The following is a 12,538-nucleotide window of genomic DNA, read 5'->3' as shown; positions in this document are numbered from 1 at the left end:
TGGCTTATAAAATATACTTAATAATTTACATATAAGTGAAAAGCTTAGGACTGTGAGATTGATTCCTTGTGTTTAGCTGAACAATAAGTTTGCAGAACTCAAACTATGTCTAAGTTTTGAATAGGGTGAAGAGTACACTTTTGGAAATCTGCCAAATACAGGCCCCTTTCTTCAAAGTCTATGAATATTTTTCAGCTTCCTTCCAAGCAAAATGGTGTAGAAGCATCTAGTGTATTGTTTAGGAAACTCCATTTGAGCAATTTCCTAGGTGATTCTTAACACGGCATTGTAAATGGCAAAGCTTGAGTGCTTTGCACTTCACTATTCCCTATCTAGAAGGCATTAGCTGCCTCGAGGCCATCCCCATGCTTCCTTCCCCTGTTTTGTTGTGTCTTCTCCCTTTGAGTGGACGCGGCCTAAGGAGGGGAGAAGAGCTCCGTGTCTGGAGTTTTGAAACCAAAAAGTCAGTTAAGTGTTTCTGTTATTTCTGGGAGGTTCTGCTACCGCTCTTCACACCACCCCCCCAGCAAGGTCCCGGGGACCAGTTTCACTGGGGGGGGGGGCTGTCACTCCTTTCCAGCGCCGGCCCCGCACCCTCCCCAGGCCCAGGTGGGAAGGCCGGTCCCCCCCCCCCAGGCCGCCCTCTAAGACTTGCATTTCACAAAGATGCCGAAGAAGACCTCCCGAAGGGTGTCACAGACCCTTCTCCCACAGGGCGACCCAACGTGCCCGATCTGCGCCGCCTCAGGGGTGTCGGGGTGGGCGTGGAACCTTCCCAGGTGGCCCGAGGGGAGAGGCGCGCGCGAGCACACACGCACACACACACACACACACGCACACACACGTACACTCACACACGCACACACACACTCGCGCATTCACATACACTCACGCTCACACACTCTCACACACCCCTCCGCGGGCCGCCCGGCCCTCCCTTGCCCGGAGCTCGCGCCAGCCAGGCCCAGCCGTCCGGGGCCACGGAAGGTCCGGCAGGCGGCGGCGCGGGGCGGAGCCCTGGGGCTCCTGGTCTTCTTTGGGGAGAGGCGGGGGGGGGGGGGGACGCACGTGTCCCCGGTGGGTGCTGTGCGTGTGTAAACGCGTGTGTAAGCGCGTGTGGCCCGGCCGCTGCAGGGTCTCCGGGCTCGCCACGGCCTGGGCGCCGCAGCGAGGCCGCCCCGCGCCCCGCGCCCCGCAGACTCGGGCTCCGAGCCCCCCCTGCAGAAGCCCGGGCCCGGCGTCCCGGTGGGCGGAAGCCCCGGGCGCGGCCTCTGTCCGTGGTGCTGAACCGCGGCGCGGGCCCAGCCGGGCCGGAGAGCCGGGCCCGGGACGCTCCGGCGCGGGGCCGGGAGGCGCCGGCCCGCGGCACCCGGGGGCTCGGGGACCCCGCGCCGTTCCTCCCCCCGCGGCCCCCACCCCACCCGGCGCCTTCCGCACGGCCTCGCGGGGAGGCCGCGGCCGCGACCCAGAGCGGGGCGAAGCGGGGAACGGCGCGGCCTCGGGGGCCCCGCGCGGGCCTGGCCCGAACCGCGGGACCCGAGCGGGGGCCGCGCCCGCCGCCGCGCGACCTACCCCGGGTAGAGGGTCAGCAGGAGCAGCGCCCACGCCGTCATCCTCCGCGCGAGTCCCGGCGTCGGGGGCGGGCGGGCGGAGCGGCCCGCGCCCCGCGCGCCCGGCGGGCTCCCGGCCATCCCCGGGCCGCGCTCCGCGCGCCTCCGACTCGGCGCCCCCCGCCGCCCGCCCGCCCGCCCGGTCCCGGCGCCGCCGCCGCGGCCTCGGGAACTGATTCCGGGGCAGAGCGAAGCCGGAGCCGCCGACGCCGGCCGACCGCGTCCGAGCGCCGGCGGGGCGGAGGGGACCGAGGCGAGGCAGGGGGAGGCGGGGAGAGCGCGCCGCACACCGGGGAGGGAGGGCGGGGGGAGAGAGACGCACACCGGGGAGGGCGGGCGGGGGGAGAGAGACGCACACCGGGGAGGGAGGGCGGGGGGAGAGAGACGCACACCGGGGAGGGAGGGCGGGGGGAGAGAGACGCACACCGGGGAGGGCGGGCGGGGGGAGAGAGACGCACACCGGGGAGGGCGGGCGGGGGGAGCGCGCCGCACACCCACCGGGGAGGGCGGGCGGGGGGAGAGAGACGCACACCGGGGAGGGAGGGCGGGGGGAGAGCGCGCCGCACACCGGGGAGGGAGGGCGGGGGGGGGGAGACGCACACCGGGGAGGGAGGGCGGGGGGAGAGAAAGAGCCGCACACCCACCGGGGAGGGAGGGAGGAATGGGGGGGGAGAGAGAGCCGCACACTGGGGAGGGGGGCGGGGGGAGAGAGAGCCGCACACTGGGGAGGGGGGCGGGGGAGCGGAGAAACGGCTCGCTCTCTTTGCTTTACCTCCTCCCTCCCTCCTCTCTGTCTGTCTGTCTGTCTCTGTCTCTCCCTCTCTCCCCCCCTCAGATGGGGGGTTGACTGTGTGTGCGCACGCGCGTGCACTTGCGAGCATCAGAAACCACTACAGGCCTTGCGCGATCGAGGGTGGCGCGGGCTGTCCGCGAGGTCAAAGGGGAAGGGGCGCCGGCTGCCCCGGGACGCTCGCGAGCGCGGCGCCCCGCCGGGCGTCGGGACCCAACCCGCGCCCGCAGACGTGAGGGACCGACGGCGGGCGGGCGGCTCGGGCCACCGGCCGGGGTCCCTCCGTGAGCCCCGGGCCGGCCCCTCGCCCAGCGGGCCGCAGGAGGCGGACGTGCGGGAGCCCCCGTCCCTGGGAGACCGCGGGCCCCGTGCCCCGACCGCCCCGTCCGGCCTCGCCCGGCCTCCACCTGCGTGGCCCACAGACCCCAAGCCTGGCGGGCCGCGGGGTAGTGAGGGGGGCCCGCCGCCTTCTCCCAGCTGCGGCTCGGGTCGTCTTCCCGCCGGCCCGCCGCCCTCGTGCCTCCCGCGTCTCCGTGGGCGACACGCGGGGCCAGCCCGTTCCGCGCCCCGGAGCGACGAAGCCAAGGCCGCGCCGCGGAGCCAGCGCGCGCCGGGACGGCCCCTCGAACCTTCCGGAAAGCGCTGGGAGCCATGGGTAGGGCTCTCCGTGAGAAGACAGCCGTCCAGCCATGGACGGAGTCCAGTGAGCAGAGTCCGGGAGATGGGTAGAGCCCGAGGCTGCGGTCCAACCCCGTGGCCAACCCAGGACTCGGGAAGGCGCTCCCGGGCCGCGCCGGGCCGGCCGGGCCTCCACCGACCCCCAGACCACCGCGACCCTGCTTCTGGAAAAGATGACAGCGGTCAGGAACTGTGCCCCGCGGACCGTGCCCGCACGGAGTGCCTCAGTCAGGTGCCCACCAAAACCCCAGAATCCTCTAGAAAAGAAAGCAAAAGAAAGTGGAGGCTGAGAGAATGTCACCCAGAGATGAACCAGAATATCATCGTTACTATCGGAGGAAGCATAAAACTGTGTGTGTTTGATGCTGACGTCTCCAAAGGACATTTGACATGTTTATTCTTTTTCATTTTGGCATCTGAGTTTGGAGTTTACCACACACAGGGATGTAAAATTATATATCAGCAAACAAGAGCACAAAGCCTCCCAGAGTTGGAACTAAATGAAATTGCACTACTCCAGAGGTCAGGTTTCTTGCACATCTTATGAAATGGTTTTAGAGTAATTGATACTACTGAAAGATGAAAATAGTAACCCTTAAAGCATAATTAAAACAATATTTTAAAGACATGTCAAAGTCATATCACATTAAAATCTAACACTAAGAAATGATAAATGCAAAGCCAGCAGAAAATACACAACAAGGAGGAAAAATTATGGGACAAGAAATGGCAAATATCTAAATGGTGGCTGAAAATAGGTGTATAAATAAAGAATATTATCAAAGGATTGTTGTTGTTTTTGTTTCGTCACTTGTGGGCTTGAACTCTGGGCCTGGGCACTGTCCCTCAGCTCTTCAGCTCAAGGCTAACACTCTACCTCTTGAGCCACAGCACCACTTCTAGTTTTTTAGTGTTTAATGGAGATGAGAGTCTCACCGAGTTTCCTGCCCAGGCTGGGTTTGAACTGTGATCCTTAGATCTCAGCCTCCTGAGTAGCTAGGATTACAAGTGTGAGCCACTGGTGCCTGGCTGAAAGGTTTTATTTTTATAATGATAAAAGAATCAGCTCACCAAGAAGACATACAAGTTTATATAACTGATAATACAGCCTCAAAATATATGGAAGAAATGACAGAAGATATGACAGAAAAATCCTTCAAGTACACTTAAGAGATATTAAAGGATGTCCTTCTTTTATATTTGTATAACACTACATGTAGAAGAAGAGTAAAAAAAAATGAGCAGCAACAAATTTAAAATTTCTGAAAGTTCATTGGAATGGACTGCACTTCAAAATCTATCATAAAATATAAAAGTTGAAGAATTTTGAAAATTGAGAATAATTCTCAGTAATAAATCAATGCTTGCTATATTTTCTTCAGGGAGTTCTAACCTGATTAATGAATTATTGAGGTCTTCTTGCCTGTCTTTGTCTGTCTGTCTGTCTGTCTGTCTGTCTGTCTGTCTGTCTGTCTGTCTCTCTCTCTCTCTCTCTCTTTCCAGTGTTAGTGATTGAATCTTGGGTCTCATGCACACTTGACAAGTGCCTTACCAATGAGATAAACTCCCAGTTCCACCCTAAAATTTGCAGAATAATTATAATCCTGACTAGGGATGTGAAGCAGAGGATTGAGGAATGCGGCTCAAGTAATGCAGTACTTTCCTAGCAAGATAGACACCATGAGTTCAATCCCTAGTCTTCCAAAAGAGAAAAAAAAATTGTCTACCTCTTGAAACAAAATAATCCTTTCTAGGCTGTGCATTTAATGTGATTTTTTCCAGTTTTTTGTTGTTGCTGCTGCTTTTCAAATATCTGAGGGAAAATAACAAGCAGACGCATTGAAAGATGACATTTAGAGACATTAGGTTGTATGGCCCAGATACCGTAGATTGTAAGTTGTAGAGCCTGGCCTGGAAACAAACTCTTCTAGTCCAACGCTGTGTCCTCAATCACTACTCCATGCCACTGAAAGAAGTTATTTCAGATCATCATCAAGTATACTAGGGTCCTCTCCCTCTGCCCTCCCCCACACTTTGTGGTGAGTGCTAGACTCTGAAAAAAGCTCCAGGCCCCACACCTCCCTCTGGTCAGCTGGAAACAGAGAGAGGTCTGGTTTAGTCAATGCTTATGTAAGTTGAAGTAGTAAGATCAAGCAGAGGTTTTTAATGTGATAACTATATTTTAGTAGTCTATGTATTGGCCAGAAATTCTATAAATAGGCTGTAGAACGATAACTATTAGCAAAAACAGTTCAAATACTTTAATACAGTACTAATGATAATCAAGAGTGTAATAAGTATTGCATCCTGACTTTCAACCCAAATACTGAAAGGTTAGTGGTATTACATTTTTAACTACTTCATTGTTTTTTTCCTTTTGAAAGTAACTCATGGGGGGTGGGGGTGTCTCTCAAAACTCTAGAATATGCAGAGCACAGAGCTAAGTCCAGGGTCAGATCTTGGTGAGTCATTCTCTTTCCAGTTGTTAGTTGAAGCATTGATTTCTGACATACTTCAGTTCAATGAAGCAGGAGAAATATGCACGGAAATTCTGTAGAGGATTTGTGCTTTGTTGAAGAACAGGTCAAGAAGCCTGTTTTTATCTTCAGATGGTTTCAGGTCTCAGGTGGCCACATAGAAGAGTAGCAGAGGTCAGCTTGCAGTCACCTTGGGAATCCGTATGAGAGCAGGAGTCCAGAGGGAGAAGAGGCTGAGAGCACTTCACCCTCAACTTCCAATTATGCAAGACTGTTTCTCGTTGCTCCATTGTTCCAAAGGACCGTTCTGTTATTTGTGGCCTGATGCTAGCCTGACACTATGCTTTCAGTGGTAATCTGCAAACAACCAGGTATATTAAAATGTTAATTTCCTTTCACCCATCCACCAACATTAGGTTATTCCATCGATATAGCCAGTTTAAAGAAAGCAGCATGCATGCATGCATGTGTTTGCACATGATATCCCTTATATATGGGTGTGTACATATTATTTACATATAATCTACTTGTCTGCCATGCCATATATGTGTGACAGTGTTACATGTACAAGCAAAAAGAGCAAAATAAAAAAAAGAACTGGAAATGATAGAAATCTCCCTTAATAGACATATAGCTAGATAAACAGTTTACTATGGGACAGGATGTGATGTTTAAGATAGATGAACTGGATCTGTAATCCTTCATAAGTTGAATAATTTCTTTTTGCATGTCAACTATTTGTTCTTGTACTTACTTATCCACAAATTTGAACAGTTCTAAAATCACATTCTTATGCAGGGAAAATAGTGGTAGAGTTTTACAGTGTTTACTTAGAATGTTATCTTAAAGATCATTATCTGTGGTCTTCTTCTTAAGGCATAGAGAAACCCGGTGGTGGAAGGGGCAGGTGGCTTGTCCCAGACCTCACAGCAGCATTCATTTGTATTTTTCCCTGGTGTTCAGAAAGGTGAGATGAAAAAGGGAATAACACGGAACTAGCTTTCCACGTTGGGGTGGGGAGGGGGTCATAGCATAATTTCAAGACATGGAGGGCTGGAGTCAGAAATACTCCAAGTAGAATCTTTTTCACTTGTCCATGCTGGTTAGTTTACTTACCCTATTTGAGTTATGGATTCCTATACTAAATAGTGGAGATAATAGTTTTGTTGAAACACAGTTTCAAAGGCTTAAGAAACATACAAACATAAAAATATTGCCATTTATTGTCCTTTATTTTTGTTGTGGTGAAATGTACCACAAGAGAAGATTTTAACAGTAGATTTGCTTCCAATTTTCAGTTGGTCTTGGCACAAGGTAAGGGATAAAAACGTATTACTCCCTCAGATTTTTTTTTAAATCTTACACCTGATTTTTCTGGTGTGCATTCATTTTAAACAATGCATGTGGAAGCTAAGAAACACTGTGTCAGCTGGGGTTGATCAGAAAGCCGACCCTTTATCTTGTTGATAGTGGATGTGTAGTTGAGGGAAATACCGTACAGAGGGGTTACAATTACATGAGCAAGGTAGTGAGTACATTTCTTATCGAGCATTGTTGCCTCCTCCTTTGTTTCCCCTTCCCAGCCCTTCCCATCCTTCCCCCTCCACTCACCGCACCCCCCCCCCCGCCAAAGTTGTAAAGTTCATTTTTCGACATAACATCTTGTACATCTCATTGTTGCAATGGGTCCACGTGGATCCCTGTTTAAACAATTTGTTTTTTCCCTTCCAGTTGAGGGAAATTTTTGTATTTCAATTTTTTTTCTTTTTTTTTGTGTGTCAGTTTTGGGGCCTGAACTCTGGGCCTGGGTGCTGTCCCTCAGCTCTTCAGCTCAAGGCTAGCGCTCTACCACTTGAGCCACAGTGCCACTTCCGGCTTTTTTTCTTTTTTGCTTATGTGGTACTGAGGAATCGAACCCAGGACCTCAGGCATGCAAGGCAAGCGCTCTACCACTGAGCCACCTTCCCAGCCCCAGTATTTCAGTTTTTAAGTTCTGTAAAAGTCATAAATTTGATGTGACTGGTGGACCAGAAATTATCAAAGCAGGAATTCCATGACTTGTTTTACATATGTGTTTTATTTGTTTAATCCGTCCAACATCTGCTTGCCATTTTGTTTTGTTTTGTATACTAACAGCAGATTCTACCTGCCATTACCACAGAGTAAGAGGTCACAGTGGTAGACTGCAGGCCTATCACGGCTTGGTACCACATTGGACCCAAAGAGGTAGAATTTCCTAAAGATGGTATGCTATGGTATGTTCGGTGCTGCTTATACTTGCTTGAACTTGTGATCAGAGTAGAACCAGGTGTAATGGTAGATTTGTAATCTGCTGTGATCATCTAGTCTCATGCTTTCATTTTGTGGGCTTTCCCTGTCATTTTCCATTTGCTCTCTAAATGTCCTCTGTCTTACACATTTCTCATCATTGTATAGAAATAAAAGTAACGGCCCCCTATATATACAGCCTTGCTAAAGTCATGGAGGGAGTTGGTTGTTTGAGTTAACACTGAAAGTTCCCAAAACCCATAAGGCAACAACAACACTATAGGTTATTTTTCTCCCCATTTCACACTTAAGGAAATTTAGTTCCATATGGGGTGCTAAATTATTTTTAATTACTTTCCATTCAGAACATTCACCTGACTTTTCTCACCTCTGAGTCTTACCCTTCCTGGGAACCTTAGACTCTAAAGCCAGGAAGAAGGATGCAGTCACATGGTGTCTGTAGAGATACTTGGATGAGACACTCTTCTATATTTAAAGTGACAGTTCTTTAGCCTAATTAAAGAGAAGGTGAAATTATCCAAAGGATACTATATATTTTTAACCTTTAGATCCAAGATTCATTTTATAAGGTCTATGTTGGGGGATGGAAAACACAACAAAACATTGATGATACGAAACTCATCTGAAAAGGTCAAAGGGAAAGGAATACTCCTAAAAATAACTTTTATAACATTTTATGCTTTGTGTACATGCTCAGAGTTCCACACCATATTGTTTCCTAGTTTATGTTGTGTAACTACAAGAGAATATTCAGCTTGAGTAATTTATAATAAACATAAATTTAGTGGCTCAAAAAGCTAGCTGGAGCCTGGGGAGTCCAGGATTAAACAGCTGGCATGTACCAAGGATCGCTGCTTAATCCAGAATGAAGAAGGGCAAGAGGAGGAGAATGACGAACTTGCTCTTTGATAACTGCATTCATCTTTCCCCAGGGGCAGAGCCCTGGGGAAGGAAGCACTTCCCATGCGGCCACGCTTCCCAGCATCGTTGCCCTGCGGATGGGTTCCAGCACACACATTTCTGGGAGGACACACTGAAACCATGGCCGCTTCTCTTGTCTGTTCCGTCTCCTCATCATAGATCATGATACCCTATGTATAAATCCTAAACTCTCTAATCATTGTGTCTTTGTAGGAAATGATGCAAGACAGACTACAATAACTGGAAGCATTTCTCAGTGTCCTTTCCCATGAATCATTACTCTCCTGAGACAGATCATGGGGCGGGGGTGGGGAGGCATTTAATAGATTTGAGAACCCATGCATGCCACATTCCCACTTAGAGGAGAATCAGAGTTCAGTTTAGGGTTTTTCATCCTCTGAAATTTTTGGCAATAAATAAACTTATTACCTTTGACAGTGTATCCATCAAATCTGTTTGGCAGTGGAAACAAATTAGAAGTCGGTATTAGGTGGCATTGACGTCGTAGGAGTGTGGGTGACTAATCGTTGTGCAGTCTCCAGCATGGACAGGACAAGGAATATGAAAGAAGTAATGGCATGTAATTTGAGAAGTAAACCTCTTCGAGTGGGTTCAGTGCTCTTTATATCGGGGTCTGGTCGTCCTGATTTTCCCTGCGATGGGCAGTTCTTTAGCTGTACAAGTTTGTATTATGGAGTTTCCTGTCTCATTTGGAATAAACATGAAGGTAGTTAAAGTGTATATTCTTCTTCAACCTTTCTTTTGATGCATGTAGCTATAATCATTTTCCCCTGTTGAATAAGTATACCATCCACTTTTGGTTTAAGAGAATTGTCTTCATCTATGAGAAATGTGCTTCATTTTTAAGTACTATAAAAGCATAGGACCGTTATCGTATTTATGTTTTGGATGGATTCGTGGTTTAACTAATGAACATTTCAGCAGAAATAACCTGGTCTTTCTAGAGATGAAGAAAGAGAATGGGGCAAAGACGTTTATGACTCAACCATAGAATGAAAAATCAGTACACTTTGAAACTTGTTTTCCTTTCCCAACTCTAAACTACTTTAGAATTTCTCATTTATTTTTATTTTTTAATTTACTTTCATTTTATTGGAAAGGGGAGGTACAGAGCAATTACAATCGCAGATAAGGTACATTTCTTGTTGAATAGTGCTACCCTCTCCTTTGTTTTCTCCCACTTTATCTTCCTTCTCCCCCATCCCCACCAGGTTATAAAGTTCATTACCAACATAGTGTCTTGTGAGTATCACTGTTGCATTGGTTCACCCTTTGTCCTTTGTCTCACCATTTTGTCTTTCCCCTTCCCTTCCCCAAATCAAATACACATATATACAAGACACAGGGTACCAAAATCAAACAGTGACAAGAGATACATTGCTGAGGGGGGGGGGGAATCGTACAGTATATTAAAGAAAATAAAACCTCTTGTTTCCATATCTTAGAGTTCATGTCAATGAGCATCATTTTATATGGTCATATGTACATAGCTAGTGAGCTATTGTGATTCTCTGCTAGAACTATCCTAGACATATACCAATTATTACCAATGACAGACACCGTGGAGCCTACATTTCTTTGGGTCTGGCTTACTTCACTTAATATGATTTTCCCCAAGTCTTTCCATTTCCTTACGAATGGGCAATGTCATTCTTTCTGATGGAGGCCTACAATTCCATTGTGTGTATAGACCACATTTTCTTGATCCATTCAAGGAGGCAATTTACTTTTTCGACTGTGGAAAACACCCTAGGTGATTTGGATTGAGTCAGCCATAGCACTGACATTTTCAAATGATGTTTTCAAGTCTCTATAGCTTGGAACTTTCTAAACGAACCATCAGTTTTAGTCTTACAGTTGTTTCAGAGCTGCAATTAAACATGCCATATGCCGGCTAATCTGCAAATAATACATCTGTGATCTTTTGTGGGATTTCCCTCCTCCAGACTTCTATTCCAGGCTGCATGTACTTAACTGGAGTCTTGTGAGTCTCAGTTGCCCTGCCTTCCATCGACTGGAGATTTTGAGGCCCCATGTGACCACATGTGATTTGAAGGTGAGGATTAGATTAATGGAGAAAGGAGACTTTTCCAGGTAAGAGTCAAGTTAGGTTCTATTATGTATTCATGCTACACTATAGAGTTCTCAGGAAAATAAGTATGATATATAATTCTACCCCCAAAGAAATATATAATTGGAGAGATCACGCACATACCAGCTAGCATCCGGAACCACAAATTACATGAAGCTCTGCATGCATAGGAAGGGTGAGATAAGAGAATGACCAGCTGTTCATTTTCCACCATTACCTCCAGGTGGAAGTTCAGGGCTCATTCTTCTCCCTCCCATGCTCAGGCAGAGTTGGAGATCTTCCTTCCCTGCATGCTCACAGCTCTCAGCACCTATTGGTAGAGCTCTAATATGCCAGGCCATGCCTTCTGCCTGGACCTGAAGAGAATTACCAGCTTAACTGCCGTATCTCTCCCCGCTCCCCCCCAAAACCCAGCATAGCAGAGTGCATCACTCCCGTTTTAAGAGTAAATGTTTCTGTTGTTAGAAAAATCTAGATGGACGGGAAGATAGGAGAAGGGGAAGAGGGCGTTGGGCTGAGTTGAGGAAAAGATTGTGTATCTTTTGAGTTGCAAGTTGAAAGGATGCATTAGAACATTGTCTAGGTAGATACGAATAGAACTGTTTGGAGTGGCTTTCAGAATATGTGAATGAGAATAGAATCAACACTCAATTACAATTTGGTTGTAAATCATATGAAACCAGAGGTGCCATAGTAACATGGTCTTGGTTTCATGGGGGATAGGACACTTGAGTGTTTTGGGTTTTTTTTTCATTGCTTTCAAATAATCAAATTTGAGCTGGAGCCATATTTAGATATAATGACTCAGGGATATCTATATACCTTTGTTCATAAAACTAGAATATAAAAAGGTTGAACATGTGGCTTGGTGGTAGAGCACTTGCCTAGCAAGCAGGAGGCTCTGAGTTTAAACCTCAGTGTTACCAAAAAAAAAAAAATCACAGAGTTGAATCACAAGCTGAGAACCAAAATAAGAACAAAAGCACAAAGAAACCAATTTCTTGGAGAGAACTTAACCTTGGAAGCAAAGGCCTTGGTTTGTTTGTAATTTAGAATCCAACAGGACAAGCCTGGAAAGAGAAATTCGCATCATAAAAATAACGTTTGGAAGAAAACAAAGACAGAGAATTCTGTGTACCCCCTAAAGTAAGGAACAGCACCCAGTAAGTCGAGAGAGTTTTGTCTGGGGTGTTCTCGGTGACACTAAAGGTTCTCGGGGAGGCCGGCCACAGGGAGACCAGCAGGTCTTTGCTAAGATTGAAAATGAGCTGCAGCCGGAGCTCTTCCTTAGACTTAACTCCACATCCAAGCACAGTCAGGTAATTTTCAAGTTGGATTTTTTTGTTTGTTTGTTTGCTGCTGAACTAAAAGCCATAGATGCTAGCCACCCACTATTGGCCTCTCTAACAGGGAGACTCATAGTACCGCCGATGGCTTTCTCTGAACAAGTAAGCAAAGAAATGGCAGCTAGCTTTTCTCAGGAAGGGTGAGCCAAGGTGAAGAAGGAAGGAAGAGAGAGAGAAAGGGAGAGAAAGAAAAGGAGATTTAGAAGAAGGAGAAAGATAATAGGACAGAGGAACAGATGGAAAATGAGAAAGACCAGGGAGATAGAGGAAGGGAGAAGGAATCAAAGTCTTTCATCTCAGTGTAAGATGTGATA

At 48.1% G+C, this 12,538-nt stretch overlaps 1 protein-coding gene and 1 long non-coding RNA gene across 3 annotated transcripts in view; one reads left to right on the top strand and one right to left on the bottom strand.

The window, feature by feature from the left end:
• Gabrg2 (gamma-aminobutyric acid type A receptor subunit gamma2) overlaps positions 1-1,706 on the bottom strand; it is a 65,118-nt gene extending 63,412 nt beyond the window's left edge. Inside the window, exon 1 of one of the 2 annotated variants that reach the window (XM_069993956.1) lies at positions 1,573-1,706. In XM_069993956.1, coding sequence (XP_069850057.1) covers positions 1,573-1,691 — 119 coding nt within the window. In that variant the 5' untranslated portion in view covers positions 1,692-1,706. The remainder of the gene's footprint in view (positions 1-1,572) is intronic. The other variant, XM_069993957.1, reaches the window with a different exon arrangement.
• LOC138808007 (uncharacterized) overlaps positions 1-12,538 on the top strand; it is a 386,844-nt gene that overhangs the window by 288,140 nt on the left and 86,166 nt on the right. The window contains exon 5 of the long non-coding RNA XR_011366366.1: positions 10,733-10,842. This is a non-coding gene — a long non-coding RNA (uncharacterized lncRNA). The remainder of the gene's footprint in view (positions 1-10,732; positions 10,843-12,538) is intronic.

This window comes from Dipodomys merriami, unplaced genomic scaffold (assembly GCF_024711535.1).
Source record: "Dipodomys merriami isolate MVZ:Mamm:240054 unplaced genomic scaffold, mDipMer1.0.p SCAF_44, whole genome shotgun sequence".
NCBI classification, from domain to species: domain Eukaryota; kingdom Metazoa; phylum Chordata; class Mammalia; order Rodentia; family Heteromyidae; genus Dipodomys; species Dipodomys merriami.
This window is presented reverse-complemented; position numbering and strand designations above follow the sequence as displayed.